Here is a 24,859-nt window from a genome sequence, read left to right as displayed (position 1 = left end):
GATATTAGGAATAGTTTAAAAAGGGATACAAAATAAGATGGAGAATATCTTTTTGTCCTTATATAAATCCATGGTATGCCCACATCTTGAATACTGCATACAGATGTGGTCCCCTCATCTCAAAAAAGATATACTGGCATTAGAAAAGGTTCATAAAAGGGCAACTAAAATGATTAGGGGTTTGGAATGGGTCCCATATGAGGAGAGATTAAAGAGGTTAGGACTTTTCAGCTTGGAAAAGAGCAGACTAAGGGGGGATATGATAGAAGTATATAAAATCATGAGTGGTGTGGAGAAAGTGAATAAGGAAAAGTTATTTACTTGTTCCCATAATATAAGAATTAGGGGCCACCAAATGAAATTAATGGGCAGCAGGTTTAAAACAAATAAAAGGAAGTTCTTCATTCAGTGCACAGTCAACCTGTGGAACTCCTTGCCTGAGGAGGTTGTGAAGGCGAGGACCATAACAGGGTTTAAAAGAGAACTGGATAAATTCATGGAGGTTAAGTCCATTAATGGCTATTAGCCAGGATGGGTAAGGAAAGGTGAGAAGAGAATAAGAGACGATGACTACTTGGCGAGAAAAAAATGAGCAAGCTGAGACCCACCAGAAAAACCTGGAGATCCTTTTCCACGTCCTGCTGACCTCATAAGGTGCAAAGAGAATGAGATAAGAGGTCTATACGAGTCCTTTCCATTTTCCCTGCTGATGTGATAGAGTGAACAAAGGCTGAAGAAACGAGGGCTCCACTTTATTCCCTCCTGTCAACTTCAGTAGAATCCCAGGTGGGAGAATATCTTTGCCCTGGTCTCAGCATATGTACACCTTACAAATTGTGCTGGGGTTGGAAAATGACTTCTATACACTTTACAAGATGTGTAAGAAAGAACTTCACTCTGAGGCACCTCTAATATGCCTTAGCAAAGATTTCCAAATAGGACCAGGAGGAGATGGAGTTAAGTTCCCACCTCAACTATTCACTGGCTTGTAGAGCAGTAGCCATGCACCACAGTGAGTAAGCTTAACCATATATACACAAAATGTCTTCCAGTACTTTCTCTGGGGCAGTACATCTCTGCATAACCCAGAATTATGAGCTGTACCTTAAATACAACTGTGTGAGAAATGGTTTTCCCATCCTGCAAAATATTCAAAGATTTCAAAATTTTTCACAGTTTTACATTGGGGCAAAACTGAGACCTTTTGAATTCCTTTTGTGAAAAACTAGAGTAAGAGAGAAACCCTAGGATACCCAAGAGCCCAGTGGTTAGGCCACTCACCTAGGATAAGGGACACCCAGATTCAAGTCCCTGCTCTGCCTGATTTAGAGCAGAGACTTGAACCTGGGTCTCCCACATGAGTAACCTAACTGCAGAGCTATTAACTATTCTGGGGGGGTCTCTCTCTTTCTCTCTCACTGAATTCCATCCGAGACCTGAGAAACCTTTCCCAATGAACTTTTTACCTAAAGTGATAGGTTTCTGCAAACAGTTTTGATTTCAATGAAATGGCATTTTCCAGCATAAAAAACGTTTACTTGGAAAATTCAGCTCTAGATTTAAAGTCCCTAGTAATCAGTATGTTGGGAAACAAAAGCCAGAAGAAGACAGGCACAGTGCTACGTCGGGGTTTGTCAACAGAATACATTAGCTACATATATTCAAAAATCAGGCATTACAAAACAAGGAAATTTAGAGCTAAGGTTATATTTAAAAGAAATCCAAATAAATTAAGTAGTGGAAATGCACAGTTGAAGCACCCAAACAAACTTAATATGTTCAGATTTCATTAACAACAGTCTCATAATGTTTGATACTCTTGAGTTACTCATAGCTACTGTCTATCTACTGTATTTATGTATGAAGGGAATACACCATATTATTCAGACAAAATTGTTGAATCCCTTCTTTACGTGCAAAACTCAACTTGACCTTATAATCAATTAATCAAAAATTGATAATTTTATGGGTTCAAATTTACTTAATAATTAAAGAGACTTCAGATAACCAAGCTTGACTGACTTTATTAAAAAACTGTCAGTCAGAACATAACAGAAAAGATATGCGCTACCAAACCAGAGTCTGTTAGATCCAAGCCTAGCAGCAGTGGCATGTTTGATCTCAGCTGATTTCAACCTGCATGATTCTGATTGTCTGCTTTTAGTCTGTTATAATTATACCCCTAGGTTTTCAGACCATTTATAGTTTCAGCTGCTGTTCGTTAGACTCAGACTCATACACTTTAAGGTCAGAAGGGACCATCATGATCATCTAGTCTGACCTCCTGTACATTGCAGGCCACAGAACTTCACCCACCCACTCCTATAATAAACTCCTAATCTCTGGCTGAGTTACTGAAGTCCTCAAATCATGACTTAAAGACTTCAAGTTATAGAGAATCCACCATCTACACTAGTTTAAATCTTCAAGTGACCCATGGCCCATGCTGCAGAGGAAGGTGAAAAAACGCCAGGGACTCCGCAAGTCTGACCCAGGAGAAAATTCCTTCCTCTTTTCTACCTGAAATACCTCTTATTTTAATACATATCCAGACTGTCATATTTCATAAATTTCTTAACTGCAAAATTAATATCTGCTGCTTACTCACTGAGGTGATACATTACATTTATATATCTTCCTGCCTGTTGCAGTTAAGACATTACTTGTGGAATCATTGGGCTCTGTGTTAAAGGTCAATATATCTTTCCTAACACGTTTAGTAAGCTTGTATTTTTCCCATTTTAGCATGGCCATAGACAATTATGTGAATCTGGTTCATGAGCAAGGTATAGGCCTTATAAAAGTCTGGTTCATAGATGAACAACCTTAACCATTAGGTCTTCACCAGAAGTACAATAATGAAGATTGTGTAAATCAGGGATAAAGTAAAAAATGCTAATTCACTATAAGACCATGAGAACCTCCCGCCACCTTTTTTTTTTAAGCACTGGTTGGGAGGCAGATGATCTGGGTTCTACTCCTGGAGTTGCCAAGTGTCCAGTCTAAAAGGGAACCTGGCAGTATCTGGTCAGCACTGTGGATCAGACACTAAAAGTCCAGTTAACTGCAGTAACTGGCCTCCATCACTGGGGGGGGGGGGTAGAAAGAGCAGCAGCTGCTGCTGGAGCCTGGAGGAGCAGTGGAGCACTAAGGAACAGCTCCAGTGGAAAGAGGTACCAGCAGCTCCTCCCACCTCCCAAGTGCAGCTCTCCCTGCCCTGCCCCACCCCAATATGGCTCTCCCTCCCCCACCCTGCCCCAGTCACCCCCCACCCCAGTGTGGCTCTCCCTCCCCCACCCTGACCCAGTCACCGCCCCTCACCATTGATGCCTGGCTCTCCCTGTCCCTTTCTGGCCCCAGTTACACATCCCTGGAGCCTGGCTCTCTCCAACATCCTGCCCCAGTCACCCCTCAATTCCTAGAGCCCTGCTCAGCTGGCAGGGGGAGGGTGGTGGAGAGAGCAGCGAGCTGGGGGAAGAGAAGCAGGGGTCGGGGCCTCAAAGGAAAGAGGTGGAGCAAGGGGCGGGGCCTCGGGGAAGAGGTAGAGCAGGGGAACTGGACTCAGTGTCCAGTTTTCACGAATGAGAAAGTTGACCACCCTACTCCTGACTCTAACAAAAACTGCCTGTGTGACACTTGTTCAACACAAACTCTATCTTAGCTTGCCTAGCATGAGTGTTGTGAGGCACAGTTCAGTGAAGCTTGTTAAGTGCTTTAACGTGCACATATGGAAGGTACTATACACCTGTAGAGTATTAATACTAGGGTTGTCAATCGATTAAAAAAATTAATTGTGATTAATCACACTGTTAAACAATAATAGAATACCATTTATTTAAATATTTTTGAATGTTTTCTACATTTTCAAATTACAACACAGAATACAAACTCTACAGTGCTCACTTTATATTTATTTTTATTTACACTGTAAAAACGAATATAAATAGTATATTTCAATTCACCTAATACAAGTACCTTTGTGCAATCTCTTTATAATGAAAGTTGAACTTACAAATGTAGAATTATGTTCAAAAAATAACTGCATTCAAAAATAAAACAATGTAAAACTTTAGGCCCTACAAGTCCACTCAGTCCTACTTCATCCAATTGCTCAGACAAATAAGTCTGGTTATAATTTGCAGAAGATAATGCTGCCCATATCTTGTTTACAATGTCACCTGAAAATGAGAACAGGTCTTCACATGGCACTGTTGTAACCAGCATCACAAGATATTTACATGCCAGATGCGCTAAAGATTCATATGTCCCTTCATGCTTCAACCACCATTCCAGAATATATGTGTCCATGCTGACGACGGGTTCTGCTCGATAACAATCCAAAGCAGAGTGGACTGACACATTTTCATTTTCATCATCTGAGTCAGATACCACCAGAAGAAGCTTGATTTTCTTTTTTGGTGGTTTGGGTTCTGTAGTTTCCACATTGTAGTGTTGCTCTTTTAAGACATCTGAAAGCATTCTCCAAACCTCGTCCGTCAGATTTTGGACCGCACTTCTGATTCTTAAACCTTGGGTCGAGTGCTGTAGCTATTTTTAGAAATTCACATTGGTACCTTCTTTGCGTTTGTCAAATCTGCTGTGAAAGTGTTCTTAAAACGAACATGTGCTGGGTCATCATCTGAAACTCCTATAACATGAAATATATGGCAGAATGCAGGCAAATCAGAACAGGAGACATACAATTCCCCCCCAAGGAGTTCAGTCACAAATTTAATTAACGCATTATTTTTTTAACGAGCATCACCAGCATGGAAGCATGTCCTCTGGAATGGTGGCCAAAGCATGAAGGGGCATATGAATGTTTAGCATATCTAGCACGTAAATACATTGCAACGCCAGCTACAAAAATGCCATGCGAATGCCTGTTCTCACTTTCAGGTAACATTGTAAATAAGAAGCAGGCAGCAGTATCTCCCATAAATGTAAACAAATTTGTTTGTCTTAGCAATTGTCTGAACAAGAAGTAGGACTGAGTGGACTTGTAGGCTCGAAAGTTTTACACTGTTTTGTTTTTGAGTGCAGTTATGTAACACAAAAAAATTACATTTGTTGGTTACACTTTCACAATAAAGAGATTGTACTACAGTACTTGTATGAGGTGAATTGAAAAATACTATTTCTTTTGTTTATCATTTTTACAGTGCAAATATTTGAAATCAAAAATAATAATATAAAGTAATCACTGTACACTTTGTATTCTGTGATGTAATAGAAATCAATATATTTGAACATGTAGAAAAACATCCATAAATATTTAATAAATTTCAATTGGTATTCTATTGTTTAAAAGTGCGATTAATTACAATTAATTTTTTTAATCGCAGTTAGTTTTTTTTAGTTAATCGCATGAATTAACTGCGATTAATCAATAGCCCTAATTAATACTAATGTTGAATTATCTATATAGTGGAATCAGTCATTATTATTGATTCTCTAGAAGGGTAGTTCTACACTGTCTAGCTTTTGCACTACTATAGCTATGAACGACTTTATAGAATTCTATATGTGCAATGTAATAAAAAGGATTGATGAAAAATTAAGAATGCCTTTGTATAAAATTGACAACAGAAATTATATTCGTGTATGAGCATTAACATGGCATGTTATGTGCCAAAATAAGTTGAGAATCTGATGAAACCTTGTTGATTTTTATTATGTACCTAATACACCTAGTATTCTAGAAATTCACTAAGTACAGGGAGTATAATTCATTTCTAGATAACAGATAAAGTCTGTTTTTACAGTATAAAAATAAATATGACTGTATTTAGCACATCTGGGACTCAAGATCATTCAAATAGAATGCAACAGCCCTGCCAGTAAAGTAAAATATATATCTACAATAAAGCATGAGAAACTATGAAGCATTGAGTATATTTCAAAGGAACTGAAAATGGAATTTCTGTAATATTACCTAACGTATACACATTAGGTAAGAGTATACAATCAATGTATATAGTATAAATGAATAAAAATTTTAACACAAGTTATTTAAATATTCTGTTACAAAGAATATATTTTAAATGTATAAATAATATTATTATTAATAATATTTTAATATTATTAATATTTTAAATGTATACACTATAATTGTATGCATCCCAGAGAAACACAGACATTACAGAGTCAACTAAAAAGTATTCCCCATTCTAAATTTCCAGGTAGATGAAAATTATTTGGTAAGCAAATTTCAAGGAATTTCATTTACAATCTTCTTGAAGTACATTGCATATATTTGTTTTGAATTGGAACTCATTTTCTTTTTGTGACTTTTACTGTATGCTGAAATGTATATCACTGCATTAAGACTAAAACGCCTATTAACCCATTACATAAACAGAGGTTCTCATTTCTATCTGATCTCCCAGGGAAAAATAAGTCACTTTAATGTGTTCAACCCTGTGGCCAAAAATCTCTTGCACATGAACAATTACAGCTAATTTAAACCCAAATTGCTTCCTCTAAGAGGTGGATATCATTAAGCAACTTTCCCCATTTCCTTTCACAAAGAGATCTTAAAGAGAGAAAAGAACTAAAGAAAATTCCTTGTGATGCAGTATGATAAAATCATTAGGCCTACACTACTTACTTCAAAGAAGAAGTAAGCTTTTCTATGGGGCATATAAAGTAGCTTGCTGTGCTTCAAAGCCTCATCAATTTATTAGGTCATTTAATTATTAAAGTGTGACCAAAACTGTTCAAAATGTCAACAGGTTTCTTTGTGGAAGACTAGATCATCGTGTTTCAGGTTTAGTTATAATCATTTATTACTTAGCAAAGCAGAGAGGAGAAAAAGACAGTTAAAGTTAACATATATAAAAATACACACACACATATATAATGTATACATATATATATGAAAACACAATTTCTGGTGATTAAGTCATTGACAAGTTCAAGTCCACTCTGCATGGATTTAGCCAGCCCCTACAGCACATTCAGGCTTCCCCACCGGGTGCCAGTAAAAGCCATAGGAAAAATGTTTTAAAAGTGCAAGATCTCCACAAATACAGAACAAACTTAAAGCCTTGCTTCATTCATAAACAGATCAAGTCTTGTCTTCTGGCACAGAGGTGAATTAGATCCAGATAGCACTGGGAAGTGATGATATTCAGCAGGAATTATATAGCACCTGTTCTTCAGTAGTACACAAAATCTACTGCTATATGGATCCTTTTCTCATTTAAAGTTAACAGTATCTCACACTATTGGATCAAAATCTCATTACCATTTATATAGTACCATAAATATACATGGCAAATAATAAAAGTCAGGTATGTTCTCTGCCCTGAAGAGCTCACACCGTACCATTCCACCTATCCAATCATTTGAATATTCATCTTTCCTTTGGTTTTCCTGAGAGGCTAACAATAAATGGATGTGTAACAATTGGATCACATCCTTTGCACATCAGACAATTAGGATAATTTTAACTCAAACTGCTTCCTGTAAAATGTTCAAGCTTGAGCCCATTGTCGTGTAGCAAATGAGACCAGAAGGGACTGGAAGCATGGGTAAAAGAAACGTCTTCTCTGTCATAATGCCTGATGCCAGCAATGCATCACAAAGTACCACTGCAGTTTCAGAGGAAACGGTCAGCCCTTTTTTGCCACAGTCCACATGATAACAATAAATGCTGCACTTCCCTTAACGTGTATTGGCTAATGAAGAATTAGGTAATCAAATCAGTGGAGAACTAACTGGAATACATCACTATCAGTATGGCAGGGAAATTAGCGGGGGAATCTGCTCAACATCTTAGATGTCTGTACACAAACACAAGGAGTATGGTGAATAAACAGGAAGAACTGGTGTATCTGTCCATACGCTAATTTATGACTTAACTGGCATCACAGAGATGTGGTGGGCTAAGTCTCATGACGGGAATATTGGTATAGAGGAGTACTATTTTTTCAGGAAGGACAGGCAGTATAAAAAAGGAAGGAGGTGTTGCATTATCCATCAAGAAGACTACACTTGTTCTGAGATCCAGAAGGAGGTGAGAGGCAGAGCAGTTGAAAGTCTCTGGGAAAAGATAAAAATGGTAAAATGATAGGATAGACTAATAGAGACCTGTAAATCAGGAAGAGGAGGTAGATGAGGCATTTTTACAACAAACAGAAATATTCAAAACTCAAGACCAGATAGTAATGAGGCACTTTAATTACCCAGGTAGCTCCTGGAACAGTAATATGGCAAAACACAAAATTTCCAATAAATTCTTGGAATGTATTAGGAACAACCCTTTGTTTCAGAAAGTGGAAGAAGTAACTAGGGGAACTGCCATTTAGACATGATTCTGACCACCACGGAGGAATAGGCAATTAGGGTGAAAGTAATCGTGAAATGATAGATTTCAGGAGTCCAGGGAAAGGATGGCGTGAGAGCAGCAGAATAAGAACAATGGACTTCAAAAAAATCAGACTTTAACAAACTCAGAGGACTGGTAGTTAAGGTCCCATTGGAAGAAAAATCTAAGAAAGAAAGGAGTTCAGGAGAGCTGGCAGTTGCCAAGGAGACAATATTAAAAGACACACTGCAAACTATGCGATGTGAAAGAATTATAGGAAGAACAGTAAGAGGCCAATACAGTTCCATCAGGAGCTCTTTAACTACCTGAAGATCAAAAAGAAATCCTACAATAAGTGGAAAACATGGATAAATTGCTAAGGAGGAGTACAGAAGAACAGCATAAGCATGTACAGACAAAATCAGAAAGGGTAAGGTAAGGGTAAGGAGTTATAATCTGAGTTCTAAAAAGGTTCATGATGACAAGATACTCAACACAATTAATATTAACAACAATGGGGAAGAAAAATAAGCCAAAACAGGGAAAGGTCAGGTTAGAGAATATTTAGGCAAGTTAGATGTATCCAAGTCAGCAAGGCCTGATGAAATTCTTCCTAGGGTATTTAAGGAACTAGCTGAAAAAATCTTGGAACTGTTAGCAATTATCTTTGAGAACTCATGGAGGATGGGCGAGGTCCCAGAGGACTGGAGAAGGGCAAATATAATACATATCTTTAAAAGGGGGAAACAAAGGATGCTGGAATTACAGACCAGTCAGCCTAACTTTGATCTCTGGAAGGATACTGGAACAAATTAATAAACAACCAATTTGTATGCACCTAGAAGATAATAACATTATAAGGAATAGCCAGCATGGGTTTGTCAAGACAAATCATGCCAAACCAACATAATTTCCTTCTTTGGCAGAGATGCTGGCCCTAGTGGATAGAGGGAAGCAGTATATAGGATATATCTTGCTTTTAATAAGGCTTTTGTCATAGTCCCACATGACATTGTCAGAAGCAAACTAGGGAAATGCAGTCTAGTTTCATTTAATATAAGGTGGGTGCACAACTAGTTGAAAGACCATACTCAATGGCCAATGTCAAACTGGGAGGGCCTATCTAGTGGAGTACTGCAGGGGTCATTCCTGGGTGTGGTTCTATTCAATATTTTCATTAATGACTTCGATAATGGAGTGGAGAGTATACCTATAAAATTTGCAGATTACATCAAACTGTGAGGGTTACAGTTAATCCTGGAGGACAGCATTAAAATGCAAAAGAACCCTGACAAGTTGGAGACTTGGTCTGAAATCAACAAAATGAATTTCAATAAAGACCCAAGTGCAAAGTACTTCACTTAAGAAAAGTCAAATGAATACCCACAAAATGGGTGGTAGCACTGCTGAAAAGGATCTGGGCTTTATAGTGGATCACAAAGTGAATATGAGTCAATGTGATGCAGTTGCAAAAAAAAGGCTAATATTCTGGGGTGTATTAACATGAGTATTATAGGAAAGACATTGGAGGCAATTGTCCCATTCTACACAGTACTGGTGAGGCCTCAGCTGGATTATTGTGTCCAGTTCTGGACATCACACTTTAGGAAAGATGTGCTCAAATTGGAGAGAATTCAGAGGAGAGAAATAAAAATGATAAAAGGATTAGAAACCTGACAAATGAGGAAACATTAAAAAACGGGCATGTTTAGTCCTGAGAAAACACCAGATAACAGTCTTCATATATGTTAAGGACATGTAATAAAGAAGACAGTGATAAAACGGTTAACTACCTATAACTGTTGTTCTTCGAGATGTGATACAGATATGTGTTCTATGGGGGGGCAGGGTGTCCTGTGCAGTGGAGCCGGATAACTTTGCCTAGCAGTACCTGTAGAGGTATGCTCATGCCCTGCAGGCATAGCCCCTCCTCTGGTCATATAAAGGTGGCTCCACCCTGACCCTCTCAGCTCCTTCACACCAAATATTGTAAGTGCAGACTCTGATGCAGAGTAGATGGGGGGGAGGGGTGACAGAAGTAGGTAACCATTTTTTCTTCTTTGAGTAAATGCAGCTGCGTATTCTATGTGGGCGACTTGCAAGCAGTACTCACAGAACATAGGGCTTGGAGACTATTTAAAGCAGGATTACAGGACTGCTTTCCCAAAGTTTGCATCTGATCTGGATGCAGCCTTAATGGCACAGTGGTTTGTACAGATATGCACAGAGGACCACGTGGTCACCCTGCGAATGTCCAATATAGCAACGTCATTTACAAATGTCGCTGATATCACCGGAGCTCTGTGAAATGAGCTCGTACCCCTTGAGGAGGTGTAACCTGGACTATGCTGTCATGATACAGGAAGTTATCCACCTGGAGACTCTCTGTGAAGGCCTGTCATTCGGTCTCCACAGGAAACAAACAGGCGTGGTGAGGAATGGAAAGGTTCAGTTCTGTCAAGATAAAATATTAGACATCACCTAACATCCAGAGTGTGGAGCCACTGCTCCTCTGGGATTGAATGTGGCTTAGGAAAAAACATTGGTAGATCTATGTGGTTCAAATGAAACTTGGATTCCACATATGAGAAAAACTAGAAGTGCGGACACATGGTTTCTTTGTCTTTGGAAAATTGCATGTAAGGAAGCTCTGCCATCAAAGCATAGAACTCGCACACGCACCTTGCAGATGTTATCACCACAGGTGAGGCAGTTTTCTGACACAGAAGGGAATAAGAAGAAGTTGCCAGAGGCTTAAACAAAGATACTGTAAGAGCTACTAAAATAATATTAAAGCAACCAGCTCTTTAACCGGATAGGTGGAGATGAGCGACATCTTTCACGAACCTCACTGCCATAGGGTTTGAAAACACAAACTTCCCATGGATAGGTGGATGAAATGCTGAAATTGACACAGGTGGATCCTCAGTGAACTAATCACAAGGCCAGAAGACTGAAGGTGTAATAGGTACTCCAAGATGTCCTGGATACAAGCCCATGTTGGTTGAACTCCCCAGGCTAATGACCATACTGAGAACCACTTCCACCCTGGCAGAGAGCTTCCCACCGTTAAGCGAGACCTGTTGGACTGCCTCCGAGCATCATTCCTCCTCCTCATGTAACCATGCAGCATCCATTCTGTGAGATGCAGGGAACTGATCGCTGGGTGAAAATCCTGACTGGGCTATTGAGTCAGGAGGTCACGATGAAGAGGAAGGGATATGGAAGGTTGGACCAACAATGTGAGGAGGTTGGAAAACCAATATTGTCTCGACTGCACTGGAAAACAAATCTCAAGATGATCAGAATTGGAGGAATGACATATAAAAGTGCCAGTTCCCAGCTCAAGTGAAAAGCATCAATCAACAAGCCTGAACTGAGACCCCCCCCTTGGGAACAAAACAACTGGCATTTCTTGTTTTCTCTCATAGCAAACAGGTCAATTGTCAGCATGCCCCAGAGTGCAAAGACAGACTGCAGGATGCTGGGCTTTAGAGATCACTAGCGATTCAGGGAGAAACTCCTGCTGAGGTGATCTGCCCAATGAGTGTGGGTCCCAGGCAAGCAATCAGCCACGGGGGTAATGTTTTCCCTGGTGCAAAACTGCCAGAACCTGATTGCCTCCTGACAAAGCACATTGGAGTGTGCTCCCCCACTGCCTGTTCATATAATACATCACAGTGGTACTATTGGTGAGCATGAAAACCACTGAGCCCCTGATGAGATCTTAAAAGGCCTGACAAGAATCATAGATAGCATAAAGCTCCAGGACATTGATATGTAAAGAAGTTTCACATTCTGACCACAGGCCTTGAACCTTCAGTGACCCCAGATGCAGTCCCCAAACTATTAAAGGAGCCATTGATGACAATAGTTCTGATGGTGGTGACCAAGTGAAGGGAATGCCCTGGCACAAGTCCTGAACCATCCACCACTGCAAGAAATCCAGGACTGGGAGTGGAAGACTCACCAGTCTGTCTAAAGGATGACAGTATGGACGATAGGCTGACTTCAGTCACATTTGAAGAGGATAAAGTCACATGGCATATTGGACTACCTGTGTGCATGCAACCATATGGGCTAGAGACCTCAGGCATACTCAGGCTGTGGTTGAAAGCTGGGTCTTCAGCTCTAGACATAAGTGACAGATTGCCTGGAATCATTTGGTCAGCAGAAATGCTCTCGAATTCGTAGAGTCTATCAGGGCCCAATGAGCTTGATTCTTAGAGTTGGAACCAAAGTTGACCTCCCGCTGTTTAAGAGGAGATACAGATGATTGAGTAGGCATAGTGTGAACTAGATATGACAAAGGACATGCTCTCTTGACTTGCCACTCAGTAACCAATCATCCAGATAACAGAAGATATGAATTCCCCTCTTCCTGAGGTATACTGTTACTGTGACCATCCATTTCATAAAGACCCCAGGGGCAGAAAACAGGCCAAAGGGCTAGTGTTGGTCCACCACAGCAAACCAGTTTGAGAGAATTGCTACATGAAAATAAGCATCCTGAAGGTACAGGCAACAAACCAGTCATTGTGGTTTAAGGCAGGAAGTATTGTTGCCAGGGTGACCATCTGGTATCTCATGTATTAGACATATTTGTTAAGATTACAGAGGCTGAGGATATGTCTCCCAAGGGTTTGGGAACCAGGAAATACTGGGACTAGAATCCCTGTCCCCAGTGCTTCAGGAGGCCCTCCTCTACAGCCCCAAAGGCCAGTAGAGACTGAACCTGCTAAAAGAGTGGTGTCTCGGGAAAGGGGTCCCTGAAAAGCAACGTGGGAAGGGTGGATAGAGAGGAACTGTATGGCATAATCTTATTGGACAGTGCTTAGGATCCAATTGTCTATTGTAATAGAGTCTCAGACATTATAAAAGCAGGTCAGTCAGTCCCCAAACCAGGGGAATGGGGAAGGAGAAGGTACTCCTGGATCATTGTCCTGAACACATGAGTCAGAACAGGCATTTGCTAGGCGCTGTGGGGATGGTGATGGGAAGGGGAGGTGTAGCTGGCTACACCCAGAACCAGAAGACTGCCTCAGTCTCCTTTGGGATCTGTGGCTCTTTCTGAAGTAGTGGTAGGCAGCAGGATGTTTTTACTCTTATTCTATCATCATGATTTTATATTTATGTTTCCTTCTATTTTATTTGACCGATGAAGGCAGATTTGCAATTTCAAATTTTTATTTGTACCTTATTAACATGTAAGAGGATGAATCCTGGGACATGCAGTTCAATAGACACCTAGAATCTCAGAATATATATTTTAAAAATAGAGATTAATGTCAGCTAACTTTTCTCCATGAATATGATGAACTAAAGTGATATTTGGCCCCTGGAATTCCTTTACCTAGGATTAAACTTTGAACTATCAGGCAAGAAACCAATCCATTTAAATTAGTTTACTTTCCTGAATGTAAAGAGTTTATTTTCCTTTTATAAATGCAGTGTCTAACTGTTCATGTTCTTTTAAAATGCACACCAATTCAAAACTTACAAATAAAACAGTTAAAATATAAATTTAATTCTTATTTTGTGTTTCATACCTTCACAGTAAAAAACAGACATGGAAAAGGAAGACCATTTTTGTGGAGAAGACCATTTTTAACACTGAAATGGTTTATTTAATCACATTTGAAAACCATCTCAACTGCGTAAAGCATATTTAAATATCTATATTTTCAAGCTCTGTACTTTAGACACTACACATTAAAAAACCCTAATATACTGGTCTATTAGGATTAACAATCTATTCACATTTGAAAATCAAAGCTAATTTTCTAAGAAACAAAGACTTCACACCAATAACCTACAACCCTCCTATATTTATGCACCCTTCAAAACATATAAACGCCCTCTCTCTTTAGAATTGAAATGTACAATAGAAGACACAAAAATGAGCATTAGGTCTGAGGAAACAGGTCTGAGGTTCCAAACTATGTCAAGACAATTTGAAATTAGGAGTGAAAATATTAAGAAGAAATGAATTTAGTGGAAATATATTTCACTAAAGACTAGGGAAATCTCAGCTACAGCTACACACCCTTAATGTTGTGGATTCCATACATGGGTCCAATCTTGCAATGCTAACACATGCAGGACTGCTACTGAAGTCAGTAGGTTCTTTTCAAGAACTGCAGGATCAGTGTTAACATACTGTAATAAGGAAAATATGCTAAATGTATTAGCACATGGCAGGGTCTAAGCTGTTACACTATTTTTAACAAATTGAAAAAAAGCCCAGAATATATCTTCTGCAAAGATTTGTAACTAATACATCATTTTAACCCTGACACACTCTGTTAACTAAACACTTATATTGCATTGTATGATGAGAAAATAACTTACCTCTGTCTGAAGTATGGCAGCTCTCTGTTCTTTGGCAGTAAGCGACTCTTTAAGCACTTCAATGTGTTGCTTGCAATCTGAATTCTGATTGCTAAGGGTTTCAAGCTTAGTTTGTAAGGCGAGAAGTTCTGATTCTTTCTTTGAAAGTTCCTGTTTCAATTGGTCAATCTGCAAAATTAAAAAATATTGTTTTACATCATTAATCTCCAATTTATACTCACATGAGTTTGGAGAGATGAGAATAAATCTCCTGTGATGCAACCCAGTTACCTTCTGGAGAGGCAAGAGAAGCATTAAGGTTCTGACCCTGAGATGCTCGGCACCCACAATTTCTATTAAGTTTATGTTTGCAGTGTTGTTATAGTCATGCTGGTCCACGGATATAAGAGACAAGAAGTGAGTGAGGCAATGTCTTTTATTGGACCAACCTCTGTGGTGAAAGTGACAAGCCTACGAGCTCCACAGAGCTCTTCTTTATGTCTGGGAAAGGTAATCAGAGCATCACAGTGAAGTGAGCAATTAATATTTTTTGCAGTTAGAGGACAAAGGAGGGTAAGTGGGGTATAGATTGTTGTAATGAGACATAAATCCAGTGTCTCTACTCAGTCCATGATTTTTGATGTCTAGCAGTTTTGAATTTAAGCTCCCAAGATCAACTTTTGAAGGTGTTGTGCAGGTCTCCTTTGAGGATGAGGTCAGATATGGAGTTATTGTTTTGTGAAAAGTGTTCACTCACAGTTGATAGGATGTTTTTGTCATTTATCATTTTTCTGTGTGCATTCATTTGAGAGTAGAGTGACTTTCTTGTTTTACCCACATAGTAGTTGTTGGTGCATTTGATGCACTGGATGAGGTACACCACATGTTGTGATGGGCTTGTTAATTGTCCATTTTATTTTGAATGGTTTCTATACAAAGGAAACATAAAGCTTTCATGCATGTGTAGATTGAATGCAACACCATACTCCCTACAAGACCACAGTTATCATTACTATTGGCTGGGGTGAGCCCAGGTTATGAGCGTGGCAGTAAGAACTAGCTGTAGATGAGGAATTTAACCAGGGGGTGGAGAACAGAGTGATAGAACTCTAACCATCTTCCACTTGCCACACAGTTAATGTCCTTCACCCTCCATTTTCCTTCCCTGACAACTCATGCGGAGCTCACCAGTAACAGGAAAGCCGAAGGAAAAAGTCATAATTAAGAAAAGGTTGGATGGGGCGGGGAGAAGGAGAGAATTGGGGAAAAAAATTCCAAATGGTAAGTCTATTAGACTGTAAAAGTTGTGGAAATCCCATCATTTACGACAGGGGTTCTCAACCTGATGCTCATTAACAGGTGTCAGAAGGATCACAGCTACCCTGCCCTTCCCATATTGCTAAATGGAAGAAGGTGTCCTGGGATGGAAAAGACTGAGTATTTCAAACATTTAAAATTGGTCAAAGCACTGGAGAATATATTATAAAGAACAATCCTAAATATAAGATCACATAACAGGTATTCTTCTTCTCAAACTTCTGTGTGACAACAGTGGACCAGCAAATTAGCTACTCAAATACTTTATTGTGAGATACTTAATATTAGCTATTTAAATTACCAAATAACTTTAGCCTGCATGGGGCTGAATGGGCAGCAACTTTTCAGAGATATTATTTCAGTCTGTCCCTCTGCTAACTGTGGCAGGCTCTTGGTTTTCATTTAAAAGTTTTTCCTCACAACCAAAAGGGCCAGGAATTTTTATTTTAAATCAAAGTTTAAATGCTATGAAAGTGACCAAAGAGGAGCTGGAATTGCCCTATCCATTCTCTCCTTTCAATTTAATCCCAAAGGCCACTTGGGATGAGGTTAAATCTAGAGCTGAAGGGAGTGGTAGCCCAGAAAATAAAAGTTTGTCATGTTTAACCATATCCTCAAAATCAAAACACAATAATATATCACAGCCATAATTCTGAATTACACATTTAGGGTTATTCTCTTTTTCTCTTCACAGGTTTCAGAACATTTTGTATCCACTAGATTGGAGAATTTGGCTGGTCACCCTTTGTCTATTGCACAAAATCCTAATCTATACAGGAAGCTAAAGCAATAGCCTTTATAGTCTTAATTTAGCAAAAGAAAGAAAAAGGAGTGTAGAAAAAAAACAGATGTTGGGAAAAGTAAAGAGAAACATAAAACATGTATCCCAAAACTACTCAAGAAAGAAAAAAAATTCAGCTTGAAAGTAAACCTTCTTCTCTCCTCCCCATCATTTATTTATTTTGCCAGCACATGTAAGAAAATGCGGAAACTAAAACAAAAAGGTACTCAAAATATAGACTGGGAAAATCTGAGTACATAATATAAAGGAGGAACCCTAGATCTGAGGCCAATCTAATTGTATTACATGTTTTATACTAGACCCTTGTGGACATCACACACACCTAATCTCTACTGGAAGCTTTTCACAGCTTTGTTCATGACACTACCAACACTCTGAGAAATAAACAGCCAAGGAAAATGGCTTCATTTTCATCACAGATATGCTCCTCATTGCTCAGAAACTCTCTGCTCATTAGCATGCAGTTCCGGTTTGAAGATCTGTGCACTGTAAGGAGTTCAAGAAAATGTGTTACAGGTCCCAAATACAAAAGAACAGATCCAAGTTAGGATACCAGTGTCTGCGGCAAACTCTTTAATAAAATTAAAATAAAATAAAACAAAAATGAAAATAAAAATGAAAAAGAATGCAAGAGCTGGGATGTCTCCCTTAAAAAGAAATATCCAGGACAGAACAAGACCTCACAATTTTTATCTGATACATTCAGTTGTTAAAAGATTCTTGTACAGTATGGTTCCCTGTAAAAAGTTATGCACTTCTTTAAACAATTCTTTGTCCTCGCTGAAGTGGTTGCATTCCCACTCCATTAAACATCAAGGTGAATGTAAGAAGAATGTTGACATGATCCAGTGAGAACTCACGCCCCCCTATTGGAGTCAAAGTAAAACAATGACCACAATTTCCGTGTGAGTTAGAAATAAAGACTACAATGAAGATTTACCTGGATGTCTGGATATAGATTCTAGATCCAAGTCCAGAAGGGACCCATTGTGATCATCTAGTCTAACCTCCTCTATAACACATCACAAGCCCCAGAACTTCCCCAAAATAATTTCTCGAGCATATTTTTAGAAAACCAGCCAAACTTCATTTAAAGTGGCCAGTGATGGAGAATCCACATGACCCTTGACAAACTGTTCCAGTGGTTAATTACCCTCACTGTTAATGATATACACCATTATTTCCAGTCTGAATTTGTCTAGCTTCAATTTCTAGCTATTAGATAGTATTTTACCTTTCTCTGCTAGATTGAAGATACCATATATGGTACCCCAGGATCACTAATTGTCTTTATTCCTGACCCTCTCATTCTCTGGAGAAGTTTGGAGGTGTGTGTTTATTATTAGTGTGTTAGACTTTACGAAGAAAATACCTTGATGCTGTACAAATGCAATGTTCACTAATGGTCTTCATGCAGCTGATACACCTTCCTTTCTAGATTTAAATTAAGAAGAGATGTAAACTAAATACCTATTCTTTAAGTATAATAGTATAAAGAGAATTCTAACACCTAACCATGAAAAGAGCCTTGTTCTATTGCTTGGCATCAATCAGGACTTATATTTATCAAAACTTCTTATCAGCAATCTCAGGTTCGACAGACCAGGTATAATAAGATCTGCTTGCTGACAGCCATATAAATACTTTTTCCACCGTGAAAGGTTCTCTGATGAATGGCAGAACTAGTATCTTTTTCTGCAAATCTCAGTTGTAAGAGGAAGGACAGGGCTGGTGAAAGAAGGTGTACAGTGTTTCATCAGAATGTGACATACTTATCCAAGTACTGATCTGAAGGTCATGATGAAACAATGGTAGGTATAACAGTCTTCTTCTCATTCATCCGCTCTTTAGAGAAAAGAAATATATTGAACCTCTTCCTCTCAGTAACACTGGAACTCCCCCTTTATATACAAGATTTTGGACATTATTTATACCTTAAAAGCTTCAATATATTTTCTGAGATATTGTAGTAATTACATTGTAAGTCACTGAACTGCATACTTCTAGGTTAACCACATGTGAAAGCATACTGTAATCTCACTAAGGGTAACCCCACTTATGAGTTTTAAAAGACTGTATTGAACATAAAAAGTGCTAAAAAAAAAAACCTTTAAAAATAAAGTAAGCTGCCAAAAGGGCCATAAGCTTTCATTTCTCCAGTGGGAAGAATCTAAGACATTAGCTAAAACATGGCAGGTGGCATGGGATACTGAAGATACAGGAGATCCCACACTTTCTAAAATTAAGGTATTTTCTGAGCTGGCAAATCCTAATACCTTTAATACCATACAATGATAATTGTTCTCATTGTCTCCATTTTATGGTCGGTATAACTAAGACTCAGAGAGTAAAATGATTTGTCTAGAAGCCAATGGAAGCTGCAGAGGCAGTGCTCAGGGCAGGGCAGGGGCATGTGCAGAGCCGCCTGCTGCACCTCCGCCTAGGAGCAACTGGGACAGGTCACCGCTTGAGGGGAATCACCCAAAGTAAGCACCCCCTGGATCCGGCACCCCGCATCCCCTCCCATACCTCAGATCCCCTCCTGCACCCAAACTCCCTCCCAGAGCCCACACCCACTCCCGCACCCGAACCCTCCCCCCTTTCTCCCTCCCCCCGCATCCAAACTCCTTTCCTCTTTGTTAACTGGCATTTTTTACTTATCAGCACCTCTAATCCCCAAAACATTCTGGATAAAACAGCTTTTACTGTATCTTGACTACAGTAAGGCTTTTGACACTGTCTCATGAATTTCTCATGAACAAACTAGAAAAATATAGCCTAGATGAACCTACTAAAAGGCGAGTATACAACTGGTTGAAAACACAAACAGAAAGTAGTTATCAATGGTTCACAATCAAACTGGAAGGGCCTTTTGAGTGGGGTCCCACAGGGATATGTCCTGGGTCTGATTCTATTCAATATCTTCATAAATTATTTGGATAATGGCATAGAAAGCACACTTATAAAGTTTGTGGACAATACCATGCTGGGAGGGGTTTCAAGTGCTTTGGAGGACAGGATTAGAATTCAAAACGATCTTGACAAACTGGAGAAATGGTCTGAAATAAATAGGATGAAATTTAATAAGGACAAATGCAAAGTACTATAAACAGGATGGAATAATCAATTGCACAAATACAAAATGAGAAATGACTGCCTAGGAAGGAGCACTTCAGAAAAGGATCTGGGGATCATAGTGGATGAGAGTCGTCAATTTAATAATGTTGCAAAAAACCCACCATAACTGTGGGATATATTAGCAGCAGTGTTGTAATAATCATGCCATGAGAATTAATTCTTCCACTCTACTCAGCACTAATAAAGCCTCAACTTGAATACTGTGTCCAGTTCTGAGCACCACATTTTGGGAGAGATGTGGATAAACTGGAGAAAGTCCAGAAGACAGCAACAAAAATTATTAAAGGTCTAGAAAATATGACTTATAACGAAAGACTGAAAAAAAAACCTGGGTTTGTTTAAGCTGGAGAAAAGAAGACTGAGAAGGGAAATAACAGTTTTCAAATACATAAAAGGTTGTTATAAAGAGGAGGGTGATAAATAGTTCTCCTTAACCAGTGAGGACAGGACAAGAAGTAATGGACTTAAGTTGCAGCAAGGGAGATTTACGTTAGACATTAAGAAAAACTTCCTAACTGTCAAGGCGGTTAAGAACCGAAACAAATTACCTAGGGAGATTATGGATCTCCATCCCTGGAGGTTTTAAGAACAGGTTAAATAAATATCTTTCAGGAATGGTCTATATAATAGTTAGGCCTGTCTCAGTGCAGGGGACTGGACTAGATGACCTATCAAGGTCATTTCCAGTCCAACATTTCTATGATTCTCCACCAAATCATGTGGGTTCCGCAGAAGCAGATGTAGCACTGCCCCCTTCAGCAGCTTTTTCAAAATTCCTAGCTACACATTTAAGCACAAAAGGGGCTTTTCCAAAAATTATCAGCCCCACAAAATTTCACATAAAAATAGATGTTGGATGCAGAGGAATGAATGCAAAAAAAAAAAAAATCAAGAAAAAAAAATGTAGTTTCACAACCAAAATTGCTACAATGCTTTTGACCAGCTTTACTCTGTTTATTATGGTCAGTCTCAACTTCATTATAAATAGTCAGCCAGCTGTCCTTCCTCTCCCGCATTCCCCTCCCCACTCACTGCTCCTTCTCATCTTAAAGGAACTTATAGGTAAAATGCCTTCTTTCCCCACTTCCCGAGATTCATCTATGTGAATGTTTCATTCCCCGCCCCCCCCCCCCACCACCACCCCATCACTGCTGTCCTGGTTTCTCCACTTTAAAAATCTGATCACCGTACACCTGTATTGTAGAAGGTTGCTCCCTATCAGTACCTTGTTACTTTATAAACAAAGAAGAATATAATCAGAAACACAAATTTTGGAATAAACTCATCAATGTTTGTATTTTTAAAAAAACTATTTAAAAAAATTAAATTGGTTGAGGAAAGAGAATCGGAAAAAGTAATCCGAAAGTACAAAAATAAAATGTTGGGACTGCTCTTTAACTACAACACAGCCAAACAAATGTAAATTAAGTGTGGTAAAAACATGCAGCTGGAATCACAAGTTAGGTGCCAAGCTGAAGTTTGATTATTTTAAAATAACTGAGTGGCTGTATTGTTTAGTGAGTCTAGGAGGTAGGTCCCTGGGGTTCTATTCCAAACTTCACTACTAACTGGTGTGTGACCTTAGCCAATTCATTTAGTCTCTCTATATATATACACATCTGTAAATTGAGGATAATAATGTGTATCAACCTTTGTAAAATGTTTCGAGATTCTTAAGTTAAAGGCACTGTGTAAGTGCAAACTATCAGAATTATTCAATTCCAGTTTTGTTCAATATCTTCATTAATGATCTGGAGGATGTCGTGGACTGCACCCTCAACAATGAAGTGAAGTGAGCTGTAGCTCACGAAAGCTCATGCTCAAATAAATTGGTTAGTCTCTAAGGTGCCACAAGTACTCCTTTTCTTTTTGCGAATACTGACTAACACGGCTGTTACTCTGAAACCTGTCAACAAGGACAAGTGCAGAGTCCTGCATTTAAGATGGAAGAATCCCATGCACTGCTACAAACTAGGGACTGAGTGGCTAGGCAGTAGCAGTTCTGCAGAAAAGGACCTAGGGGTTACAGTGGATGAGAAGCTGGATATGAGTCAACAGTGTGCCCTTGTTCCCAAGAAGGCTAACGGCATTTTGGGCTGTATAAGTAGGAGCATTGCCAGCAGATCGAGGGACGTGATCATTCCCCTCTATTCAGCATTGGTGAGGTCTCCTCTGGAGTACTGTGTCCAGTTTTGGGCCCCACACTACAAGAAGGATGTGGAAAAATTGGAAAGAGTCCAGCGGAGGGCAACAAAAATGATTAGGGGGCTGGAGCATATGACTTATGAGGAGAGGCTGATGGGACTGGGATTATTTAGTCTGCAGAAGAAAAGAATGAGGGGGGATTTGATAGCTGGTTTCAACTACCTGAAAGGGGGTTCCAAAGAGGAAGGATCTAGATCTCAGTGGTAGCAGATAACAGAACAAGGAGCAATGGTCTCAAGTTGCAGTGGGGGAGGTTTAGGTTAGATATTAGGAAAAACTTTTTCACTAGGAGGGTGGTGAAGCACTGGAATGCATTACCTAGGGAGGTGGTGGAATCTCCTTCCTTGGAGGCTTTTAAGGTCAGGCTTGACAAAGCCCTGGCTGGGATGATTTAGTTGGGGATTGGTCCTGCTTTGAGCAGGGGGTTGGACTAGATGACCTCCTGAGGTCCTTTCCAACCCTGATAGGCTATGATTCCATGACTTATAAAATTAAATTTTTTAAAACTATTAGAATTTTAAAATACTGTACATGTAACATACATTTACAATGGAAACAACAACTCAGCATCATTTATGGCATAGTGATACTAACCACAATACCATTATCAAGGTAATGAAAAAATTAACAATTAAAATGGTATGAATATATTGTAGGTCAGAATGGAAACCAATAAAGTCATAAAGCAGCCTTTGGGGAGTGAAAGCAGGAGTTATAAAGCTGAAAGAAGAGAAAATGAAGAGACCATATATAAGATGTGTAGGAAAGAAAAAGAAACATAAGGAAGAGTAAAACATGAGAAATGTAGTAAATAAATTAATGTTTTTGCCACTGAAGTGTGATAGATTAGCCTCCGCTCTACCTCTCCTGAATCAATACTTACAAGCGCCTTTTTTTTAATCCAAAAAAGGTTCCTGCAGCAACTCCTTTCAGTGCCAAGTACTGCAGATCTACCATAAGCAAATTCACAGAGGACTGCTTAAACTGAAGAGTACAGTTAAAGCTTCTGTTCACATTATTTTAATACCATTAAACTATTTTATTAGTAGACTGTACCTTATTTTTCATGAACTTTGAGTGACTCTTGTAAACTTCTATTTGTTTGATCTCTTCTTCTCGGTCCTCTATATTCAGAACTCCGTTTGTCTTTAACATCTGTATTTCATCTTCGAGATCCCTTATATTGCGTTCAAGTGAAGCTATTTTTGTGTCCTGGATTAAAAATTTAAAAAATAAAGAGAGAGAATGTTTTGTAATTATATGAAACCTGGATGTTAAAAATGCAGTATTTGTAGCAACGTAGTACAATATTAATACACCAGCACAAGAAACTGGAACAAATTCTGCTCTCATTTATATTGATGCAGGGGTGCTGGAATAATTTGTATAGTGCGGGTGCTGAGAGCCATTAAACCAAACTGTCAATCCTCTGTATAACGGAAACCACTTCAAGCCAGAGGGAGCTGCAGCACCCTCAGTAGCCCAGTTCCAGCACCTATGATATGTGTATTGATGTAAATCCTAGGTAATTCCACTGACAGTAGCTTAAGGGAAAACAGAATTTGGACCTCTGCTCTCAAACGAAAGACAGCACAATGCTTGATTTTATTTTAGTATCTATTAAGAATGAGCATTTTGATGCTCATGCACAGTCTGGGCAAAATCCTGCCCTACTTCCTAGAAGGCACACAAAAGAAGGACAGTAGATGAGGATAGCAGGGCCAGACGTATATGGAAATACCTTATAGGCCTTGCAACTACTCAGGGCTATCAGGAGCTGGCTGGCCTCTCAATCTAGTGGTCTCTCGAACACAAGGTTACAATCCTGTCCTGCTGTTTTGAGAAACAAGAGGAGTCTCCTTATGTCCATTTCCTCCACTGGTATACCCACATATAGCCACGGGCAGGATATATACTTTTCATCCTACAGTCTCAAAGAGCTTTACAAACAGTATGTAACCAAGTTAATATGCAACAGAAATGCTACCTCATATACCACGGATTATATGTCACCTCATAGACTGGTTATCAGCTTGTGCCAGTACAGCACTTAAAAAATCCAGTGATTCAGCTCTCATTTTCATTTGTTGTCTGGAAACTAAAAAAATCTACTCACTTGGGGATGGATAGAGATCATTAGGACTTATAATACCTTCTCACACAACTTTCACTTTGAAAGAATATAGCAAAATGACTCAGTTGGCAATCTGTTTTCAAACATCTATTAGGGAACAAATTCTCCATGGATCAAGCGCAGAAAAATTAAGTCCAAGAATACAAAGTAGCCAAGACATATTAAAAACTGGGATAAAATCCTTGCCCCACTGAAGTCAATGGCAGAAGGCCTATTGACTATAACGAAGTCAGGATTTTATCCATTTTCTCCCACAAAAAATACAAGTTCAACCAAACCTTTTCCCAAGACAACTAAATTTGAACCTCTGTAGTAAAATAAAACTTTGTTTCTGTTTTCAGTTGACTGTACTGCCTGTCTTTAGCCAGAAGCTGAAGTTCTGCAATATTAAAAAAAGGTTATTCCTACACTACCTACAGACTGTCTTAAAGTAGTCAGCACCCAAACTTTTGCATGATAGCAAAGCCTGTTTTCAGGATACGGTCAGGCTAAATTTGCAATTTCAGAGGTTGGATAACCTGGATACAGCTCTGATAAGCATCTGAACTTTTGATTACTAACCCAAAATGAAACTTTGAACCTTTCAAATTTCACCAACTATTGTTATAAACAAGAGACTGCC

The 24,859-nt window shown here is 39.0% G+C and overlaps 1 protein-coding gene across 1 annotated transcript in view; it reads right to left on the bottom strand.

The window, feature by feature from the left end:
* ERC2 (ELKS/RAB6-interacting/CAST family member 2) overlaps positions 1–24,859 on the bottom strand; it is a 754,764-nt gene that overhangs the window by 498,077 nt on the left and 231,828 nt on the right. The window contains exons 6-7 of the mRNA XM_084633053.1: positions 23,160–23,315; positions 14,663–14,830 (exon numbers count right to left, since the gene is read on the bottom strand). Of these exons, the coding sequence (XP_084489179.1) occupies positions 14,663–14,830; positions 23,160–23,315 (324 nt within the window). The remainder of the gene's footprint in view (positions 1–14,662; positions 14,831–23,159; positions 23,316–24,859) is intronic.

Source organism: Lepidochelys olivacea, assembly GCF_965140295.1.
Source record: "Lepidochelys olivacea isolate rLepOli2 genome assembly, chromosome: 7".
NCBI lineage: Eukaryota > Metazoa > Chordata > Testudines > Cheloniidae > Lepidochelys > Lepidochelys olivacea.
Note: the sequence above shows the minus strand (reverse complement) of the source record. Positions and strands in the feature narration are given on the sequence as shown.